Below are 22,272 nucleotides of genomic sequence, written 5' to 3'. Positions count from 1 at the left end.
TGAAAGCAAAGCGACTTACAAGTGACACATTAATAGGAACTTTTGTAACAGAATAAATAGAATAGAATAAATGATATTCGTTGTAGAAAAAAACACACCATGAGTCTGTTTAGCCGACAGCAATTAATTTGGTGAGTCAAACATTTAGAATACGTTTTACTTTTTAAATGAGTTCCGTTAATGTTTGTTTTACTTCAGTTTTTCCATTTGTGCAATGTTTTTATTTCAGGTTTTGGTTTTGGACCCCAGGATACGGTTCAAAAGACAATTATTCCTGATACTAAATAAATGTGCACTGAACTTCTGAATTCGAAGAAAGTTAAAGAAATATAACAAAAAAAATATTATAGACAAGTATTCTAGCAGTTAGCAAATAAAAATTATTTTGGTCATACTAACTGACCTAAAAGACATTTGGTCTGATTTAACTTTGGATGGTAACAACAAAAAAGTGTTTTTTTTATTTAGTAAATGTAAATATCTGGTTTCAACTATATCTGACTAGGTTATTGTGTCTAATACAGTAATCTTATGACACTTACAAACAGAAATGCCCACTTACAGTTGTGTCCCCCAGCATTGCTGATTTTCAGAGCCGTCAAGTTGTGAAGGAGGCGCTGGAACTCAAAGGCAGACAGCTGAGGCCTGAACCTCGCCTCATATTCATGGAGCCTGTGAAATGAGCAGACAGGTGACATCAGTTACTGTAAATGTGTACAACACATGCACAAGCTGTGATTAAACACCTGAATGGATGCACTGTAGCAGTACAATGTAGCACACAGAGGTAATTTGCTTTGCACGTGTCATTTATCGCTTTCCACAACGACACAGATAGAAAATCCTCAGCTATATACAGTATATGTGATTTTCTTTGTTTCAGCTATGTGCTATATAAAGCACAACTAGCAGATGTACAGGGAGCACCAGAAAAAAAAAATGTAAATATGCTGACTTCAACATATATTCAGGGTTTTGATCACTGAGCTTTGCCATCTGCTGAAAGATGTTCTGCAAAGCCCTTCAGCACAGCTGACATCTGCCTGTTCTACTCCGAGTCTTGCATCAGTTCCATCTCGATGACAGGTGCTGTGTCAGCTCCTCAGAGCTGATCTCGAAATGTAAAAAAAACACAACTCTCATTTATTTCCCATAGTTCGAAGAAAGCAAGCCTTTCTATTTTAAGCTATTCATTTTGTTTGCTAAATCTGAGGATACCTTAAAAAAAAAACTGCATTACCAGTGATGGTTAGTATCATGTTACTAGTTTCTGTAATCCCAGTGATGGGAATACAATTGCAACAAAACGTAATTAGACTATTGTTGCTTCCCCACAAGCAGATTTCATTAAGAAATTGTTTTGTTTTTTTTTAATTTAAGTTGTGAACATCTCATGACGGCCAGATATGATCAGTGGTGACTACATCAACAATAGATAACACGAGTGGTAAGAGCACAGTTGCTTGGAAGTACTTCGTAGGCAAGTCTGCATTTATTCAGCAAAACTACTTACAGTGGGTAGCGTATGGAGAAATTTTACTCAACTAAGAGCCATGATATTTTGTAGAAATGTTACTCAACAGCAGGAAAACTACTCCTAAAGATTTTCGAAAAAGTGACTCATGTAAATGTAACTTGTTATTCACCTTTCAGAGTGAGCAACAAGCAGAACTGCAAGCGTGCACTGCAGAAGTCTTTTTCAAAGTAAAATATTTAAATAAAGCAGAGAGTGTGATTGAGGCATACATATGGTGTAAATTTGTACACTTGAAAGCTCTTACCATTAAATCACAGAAATTGGAGCGATGTAAAATGAAAAACAGATCTCCATGTTTAATATTTAAGTGGTAACCGCTTATGGAAAGAATTTATGTGTAATCTAAAGACATATGCAAATTAACTTGATTTACATGCTTTTTTTTTTTAATCCACTGTAATTATAAATTTTACCACTATGAGTCCTGGGGACACATAATGCTATAACAATGTATTTGCTGCAGAACACAAACCTCATGAAAAAAAAAAAAAAAAAACAGACTTAAATCAAAAACAAGAACTGTGAAAATAAAGTTAAAACTTAACTCCATATCAGCCAAGAATTTTATGTTAGTTTTAAATGGCCTCCATTTCATTAGGCCAATTGTTCTCAGCCAAACACCACTTCATTTCCAAAATGCTTTATTTTGTGCATGGTCTCATTTTCATCACTTGTATTTACAGTGTGTGAGTGTGCGTGTATATATAGGTGTGTGTGTGTGTGTGTGTTTGGCCGTCCACAGTCTCTTGACACGGCCGGTCGTCGTTCCTTGCCCTGACGTGTAGGGACAGTAATAAAAAGAGGCAATTACAAAGTGGGCCTCAAAGCCATGGTAATGGAGCTGGTCAGGCAGTGATAAGCAGAGTGTGCATGAAAGTGAACAAACTCCCGATGATGCTTTCCCCTATGGAGTGTCACTGTCCCTTTTAATCAGTGGTGAGGCGAGCACAGAGAGCCAAACAGTAATTGAGGCAGTTCTACAGAGGATCATAAGCAGAAAAAAAATAAAAACAAAGATGGAGGCAGACACAGAAACCCCCTTAGAAGCATCCAGAGGATGATGTGTCAGACTGAGATGCAAGTGAGAAACCATAAGATCCAAAACATAAACATGTCGCTGGTTGTAGAGTAAAAACGGCTTCATATTTGCATAAATATACCACTGGCATGAACACGATGATAGCAAAGAAAGGACTCCATTTCATGTGCATTGAAGACTGCTATTAGACTTTAACAATTGAAACACGAGGCAAAAAGGTAAAAAAACAAATAAATAAATACAAATCTTCACTCTCTTATTTGTTGTATCTAAATTTGTGATGCATGTTTTTGTATTTCCACCAACACCCTGTGACAAAACGGTTCAGTTTGTGTCCACCACTTGTCCCTTATTCTTATTTCTGATACATTTACTTTCTGTAGCTGCTCATAATGCTTAAATTTAATCATTAGTTTGCAACTTTGCTTCACTTACTATCCCAGGTTTGTTTGTGTTAGCATTATGTTGCAGTTTCCATCTATTTATATGTTTAGGAAAAGATCCTACTACTATTGGACTATTGGTTGAACTTGTTTATTTTTTTTCAAAGCATATTTTTGGTATTTGTGTTCCTTTTTACTCACCATTGTTTGTCCCTTGTAGATTTATTTATTTTTCTTTTTACCTGTTTAATTGTGCCTTGGTCCACTCAAGTGCAGGTGTGTTGCCAATTGGCTATAAAAACAGTGAGTTCTTGGAAGCATGGGAGGAAAGGATGATTGTCAGAGTCATAAGAAACAAATAAAATTCATCATTAGAATCTGGAACCAGTGGCTGATGCTGTTTTTTTTTTTTGTTGTTGTTCACCTGGTGGATCCTTGACCACACTACTTTACACAGCCGCCAACAGCCAGTGGTAATTCGTAGTTATGAACCAAGTGCTTGCTGCAACATGCCACATAAATAATGATCACCAGGATAAAACTGAATACCTGGTTAAATCTGAAGTAATGGACTGCATGATTTTCATCCTTTTGGCTGTTAAATTAACATCATTTGTCTTCATAAAGTCAATCGGTTTCATTTTTATTTATTTTTTTTTGCTTTGTATTCTGTCCTCACACTCAAATTGCAGCTGTAACTATACCACAGCCTTAGGTGTCCAATAAGAACATTATCCACAATGAGAATATTTCAAATGATCTTTGGCCTTAAAGTCGCAGATTATCACATGTAGAAATAATCCAGAAGGAGGTACAGTATGTTATTGTTGCAACTTACTGAGGAGTGTACCAGAATAATTTAATCTAGCACCAAAATAAAAGTAATTTACTCTGTACTGATTCATTTACCAAAAGGTTTTGTGTATACATTTGCATTTTATGATCTATTAATATGTGGTAGATGATGTTATCCATCAGTAATATAGAAAGCACTCACTTTTATTGCCAGCATGTTATCCTTTTCTAAGAAATACACATATTTCTGATTTCCTAGATTTGACTGAAATGCATTTTATCCAAGAGATTTTTATGATCAGTCAAAAAGAATGAATATTTTTGGTAGTTTCTATGAAATTATGAAACAGTAAACAACATATTTAATATTCTCTTTACTTGGAAAAACAGTGTTCCAAACGCTAAAAACAACATTTACATGGCGGATGACTTTAGATTTTACGATATCCAAAATAAATGTGCTTTTTCATGCTGGCTTGTAGACATCCCATGACTTTTATTATGTTTACTCATCTTGGACAAAAATACACCCCCCTTCCTTTTGTAAGCAATTTTTTCTATGTTTTGTTAATATTGCCAAACATAATCCTTAATCACATTTGTAGATTTTCAAAAAATAAACTAGCCACAATAAACCAAGTTCCTTCTTTGCTTCATGGACTCTGAATCCTGCTGCAAAGAGGCTTGCAGTTCACATAGACATCTATAAATGTAATTTCCTGAAAGCCCTTTGGCATCTACAACAGCAAAGAGCTGATTAGCACCGACTTAATAAAGCAGTTTGTAAAGAATAGGTTTATTTTTTCAGCTGCTTCAGGCACCTACGTATATTTACATGCCGCAAATGTACACTCGCGCTACCAGGAAGGCAATAAAACTCCCACACCCACTCAATTCAAGTGAAGAGAAAATGAACAGAGAACATGAGAGAGAGATGAGTGGATACTACGTTTTAAAAAACAGCATTCACCTCCTCCTCTCATCAATTCCCCTCACATGAATCCCTGAGCATCCATATATTCCTCAGACATCCGATTCTAAAATGATCTCTGCATCAGGTGGGAACACAAAGCCACTTTACAGGTTATCACATTTACCATCCATGAATGCAGATGCTGCCAGTCTGGAGAGAGATGAGGAGTGTGTGAGCTGGTGTTTGTGTGTGTGTGCTCAAACTCATGTTTATTTATGCCTCCCTCCTCGTGCTTTTTATCAAAACACTCAGAAACACACATTTCCATTTTCAAAACATGATTAATTTTAATGCCTGTCTTCCATCTGATTTCAGGGAATCAAAAATGCAAAAAAAAAATCTCAAATAAATAACCAAACTTGCGCATGACACGAAAAAAAAAGAAAAAGGGAAATTAGGAAAAAATACAACAACAAAACTATGCATCATCGTGGTGGTAAACGAAAAGCTGCATGTGAAGATGAGCAGCAACTTTCTTGGGAAAAGTTTAATGGCATGCTGTCTTGACGCGTTGGGTGAATTTCAGAGGGAGCGGCAGGATGTTCCTTTAGCCAGGGCTCTGGGAGGAAAGGGAGCAGTCATTACTGGTGCAAAGACACCACAGTGAGGCTGGGAAATATTGGAAGTGACATAAAGTCTAACTGGGATCTCCTTGAGAAACCTGGTCCTTTGGTGGCTGAAGAAACTGTACGTCTTTTTAGGTTTGAGGTCTTTCACTAAACCTTTTTCCCACTGCTTATAAATACTGTATAATTACACACACCGACCAAACAGCAGATAAATCAAGAGGCATACGCTGATGATTTGTAGTGCCACCTAGGTGCAAATCTATCACTTTAAAGAACGTTGTGTTAAAAAATGATCAAGGATAATGAACAATATTAAAACCACAAATCTATTGGTAGCAGAATATTGCTAAAAAATAAAAACATGGTGATAAATGTGAAAAATGGAGAAGAATTAGTAACATGAACTGTGTGCCAATTCTGATTTCCACTAACTGAGTGCAGATGCATCTTCACTCTAGGCAACAAGCCACTTTTAGATGTCCAATGACCCTCAGGTGATTAAAGCTGAGGTTCTGTGAAAAGCTTTGAACAAGGAGAGAGTACCTCATAAATGCAAAACTTATCAAGAGTTGACCATTCACTTAAACTGACAAGCTGGGCATGGACAGCATGTAACAGAAGACAAGCCAGAAGTCATCTGAAATATGTTTTTGTAAAACAAAAGTTAAGAAATGCATTATTTTTCTCCTACTATCTAATTATGCACTTCCAAATACAATATGCCAACGTTTGTTGATAAAATGTGAAAAGAAAAGTTAAAATGCATAAAAATATACAGTTTATAAATTGCAAATACCTCCTGAAATATCTAACATAGGACCGGCCTATGTTCCTTTTCTCATGCTGGTATTAGTATAAGCCTCTCTGCATCTCTTCCTCACCACATAATGGCAGCTGAACTGGACATTTCTACCTTTACCAAAAGAAAAAAAAACAAAAAAAACTATTTCAACCAGGCTGACAACTCTCCTGTCAAATTCTGTTTTTAACAACTACAAACACCATCGTAGGGACAAGGCTCCTGTCTGAACTGCCAACAATCACGGTGGGATTCTTGAGAACCGTCTACACCGCGCAGCCTTCATTACGACCCTCGAGCTGAAACAGCAGGTTTCCGCGTTGCAACATTCATCAATCAGTCGTTTCCTTGTTCAAGATTCTGTCCGGCTTCCTTCTACCTGCTGCAACCATTGCCCACCTAACACAGCACAGCGTCTCCTCACAAAACATAAAACTACATACTCATCACGCTGGGAGGTTTGGTAGCTTTTCCTCAAATTTCACACACTTTAACATGTTTGTTTTTTACTGTGTTTTTCAGCAGCCAACAGGTAGCTGTCCATTATTACAGAGACTTCAGAAGAGGGATCCCAGAGGCATTAGGGGGCTATAAAGGACTGTTTCTATCCAGCAGACTGAAACGTTGTCTGTCAGGCACAAAGAAAACATTACACCGCTGCATAACAAGGGCCCTATCCATGTGGACTCTTCAGTTCTATTAAACAATTTGCTGCGTCTTTGCTTTGTTTCAAATAAAGCCTAAAGAAAACAGAGAAAATGAAAACCTCGCTTAGGGGATAAAATGATGCATGGAAGGTTAAGTTGGTCCAAGGCTGCTGAGGAGGACAATTAGGACAACACTTAGGGAGAATAGGAGAGAAATTGCAACAAAGAGTGTGAAGGAGGAGCAGAGTGGGATGAGAAGGATTACGGGGCGGCGTATCTCCCAGCCGAGTGGAGGAAAAAGAAACAAAAACAGAGCGAATAACTTGAGCCTGTTTTTGGAAGAGCCTCATTGTGGGGGACCGGACCACCTGCACCCACTCGGCGAGGTCGACAAGCCTAATGAGATCTCTCTGCGACTGATTAGCCTGCCGATCCACCACAGGCTGTCACACCGGGGCTCACCTCTTCAGCACCACTACGCCTCGGTGTGCCAGCCGCTTCTGCCTCCGCGCTGACCGCTTTATCCTGAGAGGGGCCAATGGGGAGTCTTGTTAGACACAAAGTGCGAGGAGAGCGGCAGGAAGTCTGATGTGAGATGAAGGCGCCAATAAAATAAAAATGTTGGGCGAAGAAAGCAACTGATTCACAAGTTCACACACACGCAAACACATGGGTCAATGGAGGACTGTACTTATTTGAGAGAAAATAAATATCTGAATTATTCTAAGGAGGCCATTTCCTTACAAATATTGACTAATTAGTTATGTCAAAGTATAACAAACATTAATTGCTTTTTATATAAAAATATCCCATAAGAAAGGATTTTTACAATACTTAAAAAATCTGAAATATAATTATTTTTAGCTAGGTATATCCCCATATAATACAATTTCCCTCCCTCTATCATACAAGAGTACAAAAACTGTGGAGACCGGGTGAAGTTTCTGATTCTCTTCAGGATTTGGATGTTAATTATTAATTACTACTTATTAGTATTAATGTGATTGGATTTTGTGATTTTTCTAATCAAAATCACAGATTTTATGAAGCCAAATTAGATATTTGTAAGAAAATTTTGTACGTGTGCTAATGTATGATGATAATAACTAGTCGAATTGATCACCAACTATAACTTGGCATCAAGTACTGCGGAGGCAGCAGTCAAACCCAATGTTTTTGTCCAATTTTGAAAAATATTTGTAATAAAAATCAGAAAAAATGTGAGGATTTGTTTATGTCACGTGAATGTTGACAAGTTGTGAAAAAATGGAGGGATTCATTGATGTAATTAAATATAATTTAATTACATCAATGAGGGCCATATAAAAAGCTATGGCAGGCCAGATTTGGCCCCCGGGCCTCGAGTTTGACACACATGTCCTATGGTAAGACTCACCATCCACATCTTGACTTACTTGTATTAACTATCTGTCAGGTTTAGTTCTGGACTATGGCTTGGCGATTACAAAACTTAACTCTTCCTTTCTAATCTATTTTCAGCTTCAGCTTTCCACCAGGCACCCAATGGCTTTGGATTAAATCTGTAGCATTTCAATCAATCTCCACCTATGAAGGGAACTCCAGATTCATCTGAAGAATAGCAGCGGCAGATCAAAACACATCCACATTTCAACCCTTAAATAGTGTTGCTGTTTTTCTTCTTCAACTTCAAGCCGGCTCATTATTTTCTGTTGTGTGTTTGACGCCACTGTCTGACTGGGAGCATTACTGCAGCCAGAGCACACGGTCCCAAAAACATCTTAGCAGCACACGGAGATCATCAGAGAGTCCTAGAGGAGTTTAGTGGGCTGGCACAGATGATGAATTTTATGTCACACAGGCTTCGCTGTGAACGGGCAGCACGGCGGACTCAGAGGCAGGAATTAGGCCTTTTAGCATACTGGAGACTCAGCCTAAATTTAATAACCTGGAACCAGACATCTGTTCCAAAGAGTTTTGAAAACTTTTTTTTTTTTTTTTTTTAAAGAACTTCCAAATAAAATATTGTATTAGCCATTATTGATGGTAGTAAATACGAAAACACGCTTCATTACAACTAGAAAACTGAGAATGACATGCATAAATATATATATACACTTAGGAAGGCTGCTAGTTTTATAACTTCTTCATTTTAACATTCTGCAAAATGCTCCATGTAATTAGGGCAGGGAATATTAGTCAGAGAAGACACCGCAGATGCTGTTTCCAATCACAAATACAGTACTGCAACACAAAGACATCAGAAAAGAGAATTCTCTTTCTGCTTTATGACAAATGTGCTTGATTTTGATTGTTGCCGTCTTAATCACAACATCCAGCCTGTGATTATTGCAGCATTCACACAGGTCCTGTTTCTGCATATTTGACAGGTCGGAACTCATTAAGATCCCAAATATTTGCCTCAGACTGACTGAACGCAACACGTTTATAAATTCTCTCTGAATTTATATATAGACATGCACTTCTTTTTTTAATTTATTTTGCAAAATGTGATCTGATGGCTGCGGAACCACGTATCTGTCTAAACGTAGGAGGATACTTTATGCATTATGCAGTAAGAGAGTGAGTGAAACCACTCTTTTATGTGAAGCTGCAGTTTCTAAAAGCAAAGTGTTGCTGCGGGTCAGAGACGTTTTAACTTAGACGCTAAAATACAGATAAAATGTTTAATTTGAAATCCAAACTACTGAATTAAAAACCAAAAGATAAATAAACCAAGTCAAATCCTACAGATATACCAGAAAGAGTAGCGACAACTCGCCAATCACACCCTTCTTAATGAATCCCCTCTTATGAGACACTTATAATATGTTAGCCAACAAGGAGGAAGGTCGCTCAGGTAAGGTAAAATAAAAACATGGAACAAGTTAATGAACAGCAGAGAACAATGAAACACATTTCTGGCAAACATGAGTAAAGGCAACATTTTTCACCTGGAATAGCTTTTTGTATGTAATAAAATATGCAAAAAACGACAACATTGTTTTGCTATGTACATATCTTATCTTTATTATCGTTGATTTTTCTTTCCCTATTTACTGAGGAGTATTGAAATGGAATCTGGAACTTTACCTGTAAGAAACCACCAATCGTTTAGAGGCAGAATACAAACTTCTGAGACGATAAAGTTTAAGTAAAATATATATGAATTTGAAACAAGATACTTGTATACTCCGCATATAACATCACATGACATTTTTGTCTTACTGTCTGACATTAAATCAGACACTTTCTCTTTAAACAAGGAAGCAGTACGCTTGAGATGTTAACTAAACACACATCTAGAGACGTGTCTCCAATCTCCAATAATGTTAATTATCAAAAACCTACAAAGCCATGACATGATTATCTAGCCTTCCTGAAATTTCTTAAAGGTGTAGTAATCTACTGATCAGTGCAAGTACACCTCTGAATTTGAAAAGAATATATAAACTATCATCTATCTCCCATTACTTTGGTGTCTCAGCAAACCTACATAATTTTATCCTAGCTCATCTGAAACAGGAAAGGCTTAACCTGATCTGAAGTCAGGTACTGAAGCATTTATAAATATGTGCTATGTGATACGCAGACCAATGAAGAAAAACATGTGCTCTGTTTTTAATGGTCTACTTACATTTTTGTCACTTTTAAATTGTTGAAGTCAAACTAATTCTAATATCAGCCATAGATAACCTTGACTGAATATAAAAACACAAAAATAGGTCATTTCTAGCCATTAGTTTTAAGTTATAATTTTGAATAGATTAGAAGTTAATCTATTCAAAAACAAAACATTTTGACTCATTCAACGGTGGACTTGGTGGTTTGCTTTAGAACATTGTCTCGCTGCGTGACCCAAGCGCCAGGCAATTACATTTTCACAAAAGGTCCGTTTGGTTTGGCTTTTTGTACAACCACCAATAATTGCTGCTTGTGACCTCATATACTCTGAAGACTCTTTAATTTACACCTTTCGTTACAACTGTTTTATCATTAATCATATCTCCTTTCCAATTATTAGTCTGGTGTGACTGTAGCTCTCATTCTGTATTGTCCTTGGACTTTCAATGCCTCCGCTAAAGGCATAACATGTATAAATGGATATGTGCTGCAGCTCTGTACCTGGCAGGTCTACATGACAGCCAGCAGATGAAGGAGCCGGCTCATTACCACATTTTCACCCTGGCATTCAGCTGGGATTGTGACAGCAATGTCAATGTGGGTGAATACTAATCCTAACATGTTTGTCCTAAAAGGCCTGTGTTCTGTGGGCACTAAATTTAATGTTGCAGAGAACGACTCAGACAAAGGGGGAGCTAAACAGAACAGAACAAACAAACATGCCAACATCCGGGCTATGGATTTTGTGTTTCCGAGAAAAAAAAAGCAATAAATAAATCGAATGCAGAGGTAGCTTAAAAACAACGTGTGCACACAGCTGCAGACCGACAGCCTGACGCCCGCCTGCTACTACCTGACACTGAAGGAGCGCCGTGGGGTGAGGCTGAGGTCGACATCTGGCAGTGGCTGGTAGGAAAGGTCTGCTGACAGGACGGTTCCAGATCCTTGGAGCAGCAGTGTGACCCGGTCAGGGAGCAGCTCAGAGGTTTCAGAGGTGAAGGTGACGGAGAGGAGCTGGCCGTAGCTGTTGACTTTGTAACCCAGGAATTTCTCTGGTTGGAAAGAAAGCACAGGATGGATGTTAGGAAGTGAGATTCATAATTAAAGTCTGAGCCAGTCGGCTCAAGTATAAACACAGATTTGTGTACAAGCTTGTGGTGAGAGCCGACACTGCATATAATCCACAAAGTCCACCTGCAAGTCGTTTTGTCACAGTATTAATCTAGCTGTTCCGTAAACAGAGCATCATGGAGGCAAAGGGACACACCAGACACACAGCTGTGGAAAAGCTTAAAAAAAACGGTTATGTTACAAAACAATATGAGTTTTTGAGCATTTCATGGAGAACTATTCATAATCTAAAAGTTACCAGGACATTGCCATCCACTTACACTGACGGACCAGGAAATAAAAGCAATAATTCAGAGACGCAGTCATGAGGCTCTAGAGAAGCCACAGAAATTTATCGACAGAACGACTATCAGTCTCATCCCAAATTTAGTATTCATGGAAAAAAAAAAAAACAACTTTCCAAGAAAGTATTTCCTATTTTTTGTGTTAATGCATCACAAGCTTTCATTATTAAATTCCCAGGGGATTTTGGTGATGCCAAAATCTGGTTTTATAGCTGGATTCATTTTACGCAAAACGACCAATATTATTACAACTTGGCAGATACTAAGTAAACAGCTGCTATAATTGTTGCCATTTAGTGGTCTGGTCAGATGAGAATAAAATTGAACACCTTGAACAAAATCCTTTGCCAGGGGAGAATATTTCACTCGACATCACTCAGAACGAACCATCTAACATCCTGTGAACCAAAGTGGTGGCAGCATCAAGGTATGGGCATGACGGAGAAGCTGATCAGAGTTGATGGACAATAAAAGATGTTGAATACTGAGGACTTCTGACAGGAAGCCTGTAACAGGCCTTTTTGTGAGACAATAATCCTAAACATATAACCAGAGTCACAACAGAATGTTTTGTATCTCTAATTATATTGAAACGTGGGATAAGTGTTTATGAGAAGCCAAATTCACTTTTTGGGAAATATTCACAATACTTTCTGTTCAGCTTTACAATTATAAACAATTTTAATGTTGTTATTTTTGTTGTAATGGGGTTTTGAATGATTTTGGAAGGCTCAGGCTTTGATGTTTTGGATATTTTGCTCATAAAATGAAAAACAGGTGCTGCTTATTAAGCTTACACGAAGAATCTGTGTAAGTATATATTAGCACATTTTTGCTTGGTTACAATAAATTAAAGACACACTCAGACATTTCTACCACAAGACACCAATTTCCCACACTAAAAGCAGTCTAAACACAGAGCAGCAAAGTTTGTCTGTCTGAGTCTGAGGAATGTAGTCTACATCCCCCTCAATTAAAGGAATATGAGACATGTAAACAGTTTACTGAAAGTCTTGCATCAGTCACAGCACAACTGGTCTGGTTTTCAAAGAACATAAAGTTAAAAAAACACTGCAAGATTACTTCCTGGACTCTTTTTATTATTTTACAAATTCAAAATAAAATGCAAAAGCTTCCAAGACATGTGTTGTTGTCACATTGAGTTGTAAGTTAGCCGTCAGACTTGTCAACACCCCTGCTGGCAAGTATGACAGCATTTGAATGCTGTTCGTAGGGAGCTCATAGTTATTCTGTTCCCGTTTGAAGGATTTCATTCTTTTCTTTTTCATCCAAAAGGCTTTTAGTGTTGACAGATTCTAAAGGAATTTGACATATTCATATTCACCTTTATTCCATTCTTCCATCACTCACATGTCGCGCACGTCTAAAGCATGAATAATCCACCTCCGTGCTTAACAGCTGGTGACATGTACTTTAATGTAAGCCTTTATGTAACCATAGCATTGCTCATCAGCACTCTACATATTAATGGTAGTCTGCAATCCTCCAGGGTCCCCAAAAATGATGTCACTTTCCATAATTAGTACATCGAAATGTTTCACATTCTCTTTCAATGAAAATAACAGCTTTTTAAAATAATTTTCCGAATCCAAACTCAGCAACGTTTTTTTTAATACATTTTCATTTTGCTTTAAGGTGAAAAGAAATGTGTTAAATAAAGGGATTTTTTTTTCTCATCATATATTGTGAGATAAGTGACATCAATGTAAAATGAATATATTTCTAATTAGTTTTTAGATCAAACAGACTTTGAACATCTACCTTCAATAAGCTTAGAATGATTCTTGTGACAAAACAAAAGCCTTAAAAAGTATGAATCCTACTAATAAGTTACCGTCACCATTAGCAATTTTCAGTAATATAAATACATTTATGCTTAAAAAAGTATAAACCCCAAAAGCTTGTTGAATAAAGACTGATGACCAACAATTATGACATCATAGCTTTGTAAAAGCCTGATGTGGCGGATCTTTTTTCAAGAAGTGAGCGCACGTAAAATACAGTGCAATCCTTGAACAAAATTCACTTGAACAAGATTCACCTCCTGCAATGCTTGAGCATACAGTCAGAAACACAGTAGACTGGTTTAGATCAAAGCATTCGGATGTGCTAATGCTCCAACATACTTCATCAGAATTGCCAAAATCTGCTCTCATCGATTAGAAAGCACGGATAAAATCTCTCAACAACAGGCCCGGGTCAAAATATTTCAATAGAGCTCTGTGCGAGGTGTTGTTGGAAGTTCGGTGGGGTGTTTTTTTGAAGAAATGCACTCGAAAAGCAATGTTGATATTTTGCTCCTACTAGTCCGCTTCGACTGCAGACACTTTTTGTATCTGCAGAAGACGTGGATACTTTAAGGAATGTTTATCTGAAGTGGCGAGGAATTATGTACATTTGTTCAGTTAATGACTAAAGAGCTACTATAATATTTACACTGCTAAATAGCAAAAAACTCCTGTATGGAAATTGCAACACTATCATTTACAGAGTAGGCTGTCTGCAGAAAAGTGTGGGGCTCTCTCCATGACTATTTAGTTAAGGGCAAAACGGAGGATGCAGAGAGGGAGGGAGAACCTCAGCAGTCAGGGTTCTGACGTACACCGAAGCGGGAGGGTTGTCTCCCAGGTGGTCTGTGCAGTGTATGAAGGGTGTGTACACATACAAACAAATCGAAACCACAAATTGTGTGTCGAGTGTTAGGCTTCAGATGATGCCTCAGTCAAATCGGGAATCCGTGGAAAGGCCTTTGTAAGGATTTGGTTGCTTATTAAAATGCCTTGGAAACAATTAGAGCAAATTAACTGCAAATAAATAAAAAAAATAAATAAGTAGCCCAATGAGGATTACTAGTAACCAAAATTACTAACCCCAATGTGCTATTAGGATAATTAAACATACTACAAAACCAGGCATCTTCAAGTCTAGGATTAAAGGATCAAATTCCAAGACATAAACATATTTCTGACCTCATATTTTTGTAAATGTTGCCATCAAAACCTATAGTTTTTTTAGTTTGTTAATATGTAATATATCTGATAAAATATGCTTTTTAATAGAATTTCTTGCTTATATCAAGAATACAATTTTTAATATAAACATATTTTCTTTTGCAAAAGACGACTTCATATTCAAGTCATTTCACCGCATCCTTTATTTGCTCTTTAAAAATTGATGAAAATGTTCATACAATAACACAATGCTGCCATTCTCTACCAGATGTGGTTAAGTGAGAGGGAAAAATGACAGGTTGCATGCTTGGTTGCCATCTTGTTTTTGTGCGTAATCGTGTGTGAAGTACATCCTGAACTCCTCGGGGGCTTAAGAGGGCTTTGGAATTGAGTGGGTGATTTTGCTTGTGAGGGGTCTGTGGCATCATTCAGAGCAATTCAGCTGTCTGATCAGCCAATATCTGTTCAACCAGGAGTCGGCTTTTATTTTTCGTGCGGCGCCCTTGCGAGGCCCCCCTCTCATTGGCAGCCACACTGATGAATGTTTTTATCTCAACTGCTATTTAAATTGACTTTCTGATGCGCTGAAATGAGGCATTTTGCAGCATTGGGAAAATATTACCGACTGCATAAACAACAAGTACCATCTTATTTTAGTGGAATGCATTATTATGTCAGATTTGTCCTTTCCTCTCTCAGTCTCATATCGTGAATTTCATTTTAAATGAAACATTATGTCCTTCACCCATTGTATTTACAGTGCTTTACAATAAATCATAATACTATGTCAGCACAGTGAATGTTATTGCAGCAACAAGAGAGCTGCAATAACCTTGTGGCATAATTGTACATGTTTCAATTGAAACTACGTGCAATCGTCTTCTGATTTCATTTTTGTATTCCGCCTTATTTTGATCTGACAGCATCCGCACACAAAGCCTTGGGGGAGTTGCAAAAGTCTCTCCAGATCTGTCAGATTGTCTGCACGGCTCCCTTCCATAACTTAATTCAGCTGAACCCAAAGATTTTTCTGTCCAATGTAGTTGTGAACTCTGGCTAGGTCATACCAAAACTGCTTCTTTTATTGATACTGATCTAGCCTTAGGCTTAATAACAGGCTACAAACGGAAGAAAAGTCACTCTTCATCTTCAATCTTCTAGCGTGAAACTAAACTAAGTGTCTGGGGTAAAAACTGATTTCTATTTAGAATTGTTCATAATTTCATCCAACTTGTAAAAGTAAAAAAAAAAAAAAGTGTCCTTCCATTTATGGAAAGGTAACACATACAGCATGATGCTGTCACCACACTTTTACTACTCTGGGTGTGATGTTCTTCTGGTAATAAGCTGTATTGTTCTTGTGCCAACCATGCCTTTTGAATTTGAGATCAAAGGCGCTAGTTTTGCTCCAGAGTAACAAATTTTTCAACAATCTAGCGAGATCGTAGGCCGGCCTGATGCTTTCTTTGGATAAGAAAATAAATGCATCCCATAAGTCCAGCTGTAAGTCCACAACACAGGGGATTGTTGTCATATGGACAACACAACCAGTATTTATCCAGAATTGCCCGCAACATCTTCAGACGTTTGGCAGCCTCAATGACCAGCTTCAGTTTGATCTTTTTTGTCAATCTTGTCACATGTCAAGCTTTAGTAAAGTCCCTCTGGTTCCACGTTTTCTTCAAATACCGATGAGTTTCTTTACTGTGCTGCAGTATAAAAATAGACTAGACACTGAACATTTTTTTATTCTTCTCCTGACTGATAACTTTCTGCAAAGTGATTCTATCCATCCATCTTTCCTTTTTCTTTCTAATAGCTTCTTTCACACGTAGGAGGAAAAAATAAAGCTGAGCTTTGCTTTATGCAAGTAGCAGTGACAGGTTTACTGTGAGGATACATTAATGAGTAGAGCAGAGGACACGATTATTTATATTCATCATCCAACTTTAGGAGCGGGATTTGGAGGAAATGAGAATCAGGCAGTGATTCAATGACGAAGGCTTTTGTTCCATGGGTAATCAATACTACTTTCTGTTCAATCCCGTAAGCCATCGCTCATGTCAGGCAGACTTCAGATGCAAAGGAAATAGATAATTATTGCTAATCAGACACAAACGGAGTGGCATGATAAACACCTGCAGTCCAGCCATCGGCATGGAGGACACAGACAGCATTCTTGCTTCGAACAAACACGTCTCTGAGGAGTTTGAGATCAATACCAGTTGAAAAGTCTAAACAAATTAAAACAGAAAATCTGTAGTGAAAGAGAAAAAAGGCTTTCTTATTATATGCATTTTCAATTGGTGAGACGTTGCTCAGATGAGCCGAGTCACAAATTTACATCTGAACTAGTTAAGCGGGTAGGAATTACAAAACAAGCAACAGATCAATACACATTACCAAGTTGTTGTTTTTTAGTCCCATTTTTGCAAATTTAACACACACACATATATTTATTTTTCATATATATATATATATATATATATATATATATATATATATATATATATATATATATATATATATATATAGATAGATAGATAAGACATTTTGTTGATAAATTCCATTTTAGCTGTGACAGTGTCTAAGAGGAGTAGAGAAAAACAATTGTTTGTTTTAAAAAGTGGTGAAAAGTAAAGGATTTTATACAATTGTTTATGCAGAGCATTTATGTGAAAATGACATCTGTGGTTCTGAGAACCTTTGCAGTATATCTTCCCTCCTTTTATTTCTGCCTTTGTCATGAATGATTACCACGGATAAAGGCCATCAGCACCTCTAAATCGCAGGATGAAATGTGCTCTATATAAAAATCTGACCTGATTTAGCCCCCAGAACATCCAGAGAAGTTTGAAAACTTTTTCATTTCTGATACCTTATGGCATATTTACGTTTGTTTGCGTTAAAATAATCACATTACAAATGAAACCTCCAGACCTTTTACTGCAGGTAAGTTATTTGTTTTAACCGCTAATTCTTACCATTGCTTTAATTAAGTAAAAATGTTTATTTCTTTTTTTTTTTTACAGGTTTTGAATCTTTTAATTTATTATTTATATGTGCAATATTTGATGCTTACTTACTAAAATTAGTCCGAAGTAATGCGCCGTTTTCAAGTGTAGGACAAAGGATTTACAGTTCCCGAATAAGAAAGCCCCTGAAAAGTGTGGTTTGCATTTTCATCCAGCTTCTTTTATTCTCAGACCACTAAATGAAATACTGTGGCTTGAACCTCTGTATATTCTCATTTTTTTAAAATAAGATAGAACCGTTGTACAAATATATTAATCACTTACAATTAGCAACATCTAAAAATGCATAAAGATGCATAAGAATGCATAAAGAACTTTATCGTTTTGTGTTGCAAAAAATTTGAAATTGGAGATACTGTCAACAACACTCCATGCCAAACCAAACCAAGAATGACTGGTAATGATAACACACAGGAGTCTGAAAACACATCACCGCAATTTTAATGCACAGTGGAAAAACAGTTTCATTTATCCCCTGTGATCCATAGAGGAAGTGCAGTCAGTGCATAGATCTAATCCTCACAATTCACTCGCTTTGGAACTCTAATGCAGAGTGGTGAAATTGCTACAAGGCTTTTAACAACCTCCTCCAGATGCTAATTAAGTCTCATCAGGTGCATAAGCAGCGCCACCTGGTTTTTAAACAATTAAATGTCAGGAGAAGGATGACTGCTTTTGCTTTATGCACATTGGCAGGATTTATTTGGTTCCATATTGCTTTTTACAGTTTAGGACATTAAAACAGGAATTCATTTAAAACAGTCACAGCTCTGCAGTTTTTGTAATATTTTTAACATCTATGGAAATCGCTTCCTTGTATTTTTATAAATGTTCAATAAGGCACTAGTTAATTCAAAATATATTACCTTTTTTGGTTTTAACATTAGCATTAATGTCATAGTAAAGTTGCAGGCACACGAATCCTCTGTAAGTCCACATGTTACTTTTTCCTTTTCAAAATAAAAAGTCAAGCTTGTGGTATCATTTTCTTTTCTTTTTTTTTTCTTGCACTCAATTCACATCGAACTGAAGCCCAAACAGGCATTTGGTAAATTGTGATTCTAGGTAGCATTACACCCCCCAAGTTTCATGTATTTATATGAATAAATTCGACTCTTCTGTTAACTTGCATTTCTGAAACTCTGTAAAACTGCAATGTTTTAAAATGTGCTCTCTCCAGTGAGTCACTCAGACAAACACCACTCAAGCGACACTCAAAAGCATAGCCTTTGCCAGCAGAAGATTACTGTTGTTTTAGAGAACAGCCCCAGTAGAGCCACTGATTGAGGAACAGACAAGAGGTAATTACCCACATTTGGGGAGTGACGCACTGTGATACCGAGTAATGGGAGACTTCCATGTTCACAGAAAATAAAAGTCAATGGTTATTACATCTAAAGTGATTAATTGGGAATATATATGGCATATACCTTGCATAACTGTGGGTAATGAGCCCAGTAATATAATCGTGCGATTAAGCTGGAATTTGCACCTAATGCTCCCGTGTGATTTCAAACACTTGTGTTCAGATGTAGCTTTTAGGTTGTTACAGTGCATGGGTGCCATTCATTTAAAATTAGGCGTTTTGTAGTGATAAATCATTACACAGAAAATAAAACAACCAGTGGATTATTTGTTTAAAATTGTGATCTGGTGCCTTTGCATGGCCATAAATTAATATCGATTTTTAAATAGCATAATAAATTGAAAGAAACATGGCACTACATGGCTGATAGAGCAGGTGCAGACGCTATAGTCCTCAACATAGTTGTCCCAGTTCTATTTCCGGCCATTTACTGCATGTCTTCCCCTTCAGCTTGTCCTCCTTCCTGTCCGGTTACTAATGAATGAAGTCCAGTGGAGCCACAAAAACTGAAGAAAATTAAAGAAGCTTCATTCCAACTCCAGCTTAGTGTGTGTTAGAACCACAAGAAGCTGAAAGCATATCTGTGACCCGGCAACTCCTCGTCATATTCCTTTCATGACAAATTGATTACAAGATCAGTTTAGATAACTAATAGATCATCATTTTCTGTTTGTCACATTAATATGTTTCATATTAAAATTTTTATATCAGACAATCATATGCAGTTCAAATGAAATTGAGAGTTCAAATGATGATTTCATTTATTAGAGCAATAAAGATATTCAAATCAAGCTGATCCAATATGGATAAAGTAATTGTCCCCAAATCCTAATAAGTCCTTGCACCACCATTGGCAGCAACAACTAACATTATGCAGTGCCAACAACAGGCAATGAGCCTGTACAATTATTGGGGAATTTTTTGTCTATTCTTGTTTGCAAAACAGTTTTAAATTAGATTTGAATGCAGGGCTTTAGAGCATGAACAAACTGTTTAAGGTCGTGTCAGAGCGTCTCAGTCGTTTTTTAATCTAGAGTTTGACTAAGCAGCCTAAAAGCCAATTTTTGTTTATCTTTGGATTTATTCAGATGTGGAGTTGCTGGTGTGTGTCAGATCATTTCCTGCTACACTTGACGTGATGTCCAGACATATTGCTCTAGGGTTCTCTGGTGCAGAGCAGAATTTGTGGTTCATTCTAGCACCATGTTGTCAAACACGATCTAAATTTACAGAGACATCAGACAGACTAAATGTTAGGTAAAGCAAGAATATGCCACTTACTTACTTTCTCACTTAGGACAAAGGTGGGACCTCAGAACATTACTTGTACAAAATCTGAGCGGGGAAATACTATTTTCACAACAATGAACATACAACTCATACAAGGTACTAACCCTAAACGTTTTGGGATTTGCCTCACCACATTCAAGCAGGTTTTTGTTTTACTTATACGTACACAAACCGCTGATGAAAAAATACCAGCTGAGTGTCACCGAGTGATTTCTTAGAAATGATCCCTTAGTTACCCAGGAACGTTTTCCGCCTTTTGCCGTCTGATTTCCAACTACTTTTCTTCTGCCTCTCAAAAAGATTAGAAGCCTGCTGACTTTGCCACTGCCGACAGTCTGCCAGGAGCTCACCAAGCCGCACTCACAAGTGATAGATGTCTGCATAACTTTTGGTGAATAGTGGATGAGCTCCCAATCAATCAGAGGATTTAGGCTTCTCTTCACCTCAATTAAATCAGCTCAGTCTGATTAAATCATTGCTGCCTTGCATAAACACGAGTGCCACTGAGGCTCCATCACTGGCTGCCATGGCAACAGTTTGAGGGCGAAGGCTGTATGGACAAACTGCTAACTTTTAAATATTGCACTAGATAACCTGCGTGTGTACTTTACATAACAGAAAGTCCATCTATCAGGCCATCAATATTTATATACATTTGTCAGGGGTGTTTTAAACAGCAGCTTACAGTTTTGCCACTGTGCCTTATAACTGCTTATAAATAAAAATAACGGCATGGAGTGAAAACTGGATAAAACAGGAACAGTCACGCCAGCAGCTCGGCAGTATTTTAGATATTTAAAACAAAAAATCGAATTAACAATTATAGATAACCACTGACGAACGTATCGCGATAAATTCTTATATCGTAATAAGTTCTCCAGCCATGTCGTCCAGCCAAACTCCCGATATGTTTCTGATGAAGAGATGACAATAAAGAAGAATATAAATCTCAAAAGGTTGATGTAAAATAACCCCAACCTCCACTTCCAAATTAATTAAATAAGATTTAGAAAATTTGGCAGGTGTTTGGAAATTAAATCAGAATTAGTGAAGATCAGTACCAGAAGCTTTGATGAAAAACATCAGAAAACAGCCAGTTAATTATTTCTCATGGGGGTGACTGCTCTCTTATCAGCAAATATTTAAATTAAGTCAAATATACTTGTGAGTAAGGTACTTTAAATGAAAACAGGCAGAATATTTATCCATCTCTCACCCATTTATTACAATATTTTTTCTCTTGATTTTCTCACTTCCTTGTGATTTTGCATGTTTCCAGAAGGCAATGCCTCAAGAAAAACTTTTACGCGTGCCGGGCTGCAAGTACCTTTTGCAGCAGCTGTGCTTGAGTACGAGTGTCAGGAAGCCATGGGATGTTTACACACGGGTCTTCTTTCTCTCATGAGTTTAGCATAAGAATAACCATATTCTGTTCCACTGCTTTCTGCTACAGGGAAAGTTCATTAAAATTCTGTCCTTTTCTTCACATTTGTCCTGTTTTCTTTTGAGCCCTGCTCCCGCTTCAGGCTTAGCAGGTCGAGTTGTTCTACAGATAGGAAGAAAGATCAACATTACAGGCTTTTCAGCAGATGGCTCCGAGGTCTTGAGATGCTCGATGTCCCCATCGGTATGAAGCGCCGCCTCGCCAAGACAGCCACAGTCGCTGTCCAGCATATTCAAGTGGAAACCGAAAATATTGAATGCAGGACAAAAAGCAACTGTTTTGGGACGGACTTTTTTGTTTGTCAGTAACACTTTCTGGCAGCCACGCTTAAAGTTGCTAAAGGGACTGGAAATTCATTTGCACCAAGTGTTAGGCAGACATTCAGAATAAGATGGGGAAAAAAAT

At 37.4% G+C, this 22,272-nt stretch overlaps 1 protein-coding gene across 2 annotated transcripts in view; it reads right to left on the bottom strand.

The window, feature by feature from the left end:
• Positions 1–22,272, bottom strand: part of lamc3 (laminin, gamma 3) — a 126,691-nt gene that overhangs the window by 43,596 nt on the left and 60,823 nt on the right. For both annotated transcript variants that reach the window (XM_044144590.1, XM_044144591.1), the window contains 2 exons: positions 11,199–11,397; positions 563–672 (listed from right to left, as the gene is read on the bottom strand). In XM_044144590.1, coding sequence (XP_044000525.1) covers positions 563–672; positions 11,199–11,397 — 309 coding nt within the window. The remainder of the gene's footprint in view (positions 1–562; positions 673–11,198; positions 11,398–22,272) is intronic.

The sequence above is a fragment of the Gambusia affinis genome, linkage group LG17 (genome assembly GCF_019740435.1).
Source record: "Gambusia affinis linkage group LG17, SWU_Gaff_1.0, whole genome shotgun sequence".
Classification (NCBI taxonomy): Eukaryota; Metazoa; Chordata; class Actinopteri; order Cyprinodontiformes; family Poeciliidae; genus Gambusia; species Gambusia affinis.
Note: the sequence above shows the minus strand (reverse complement) of the source record. Positions and strands in the feature narration are given on the sequence as shown.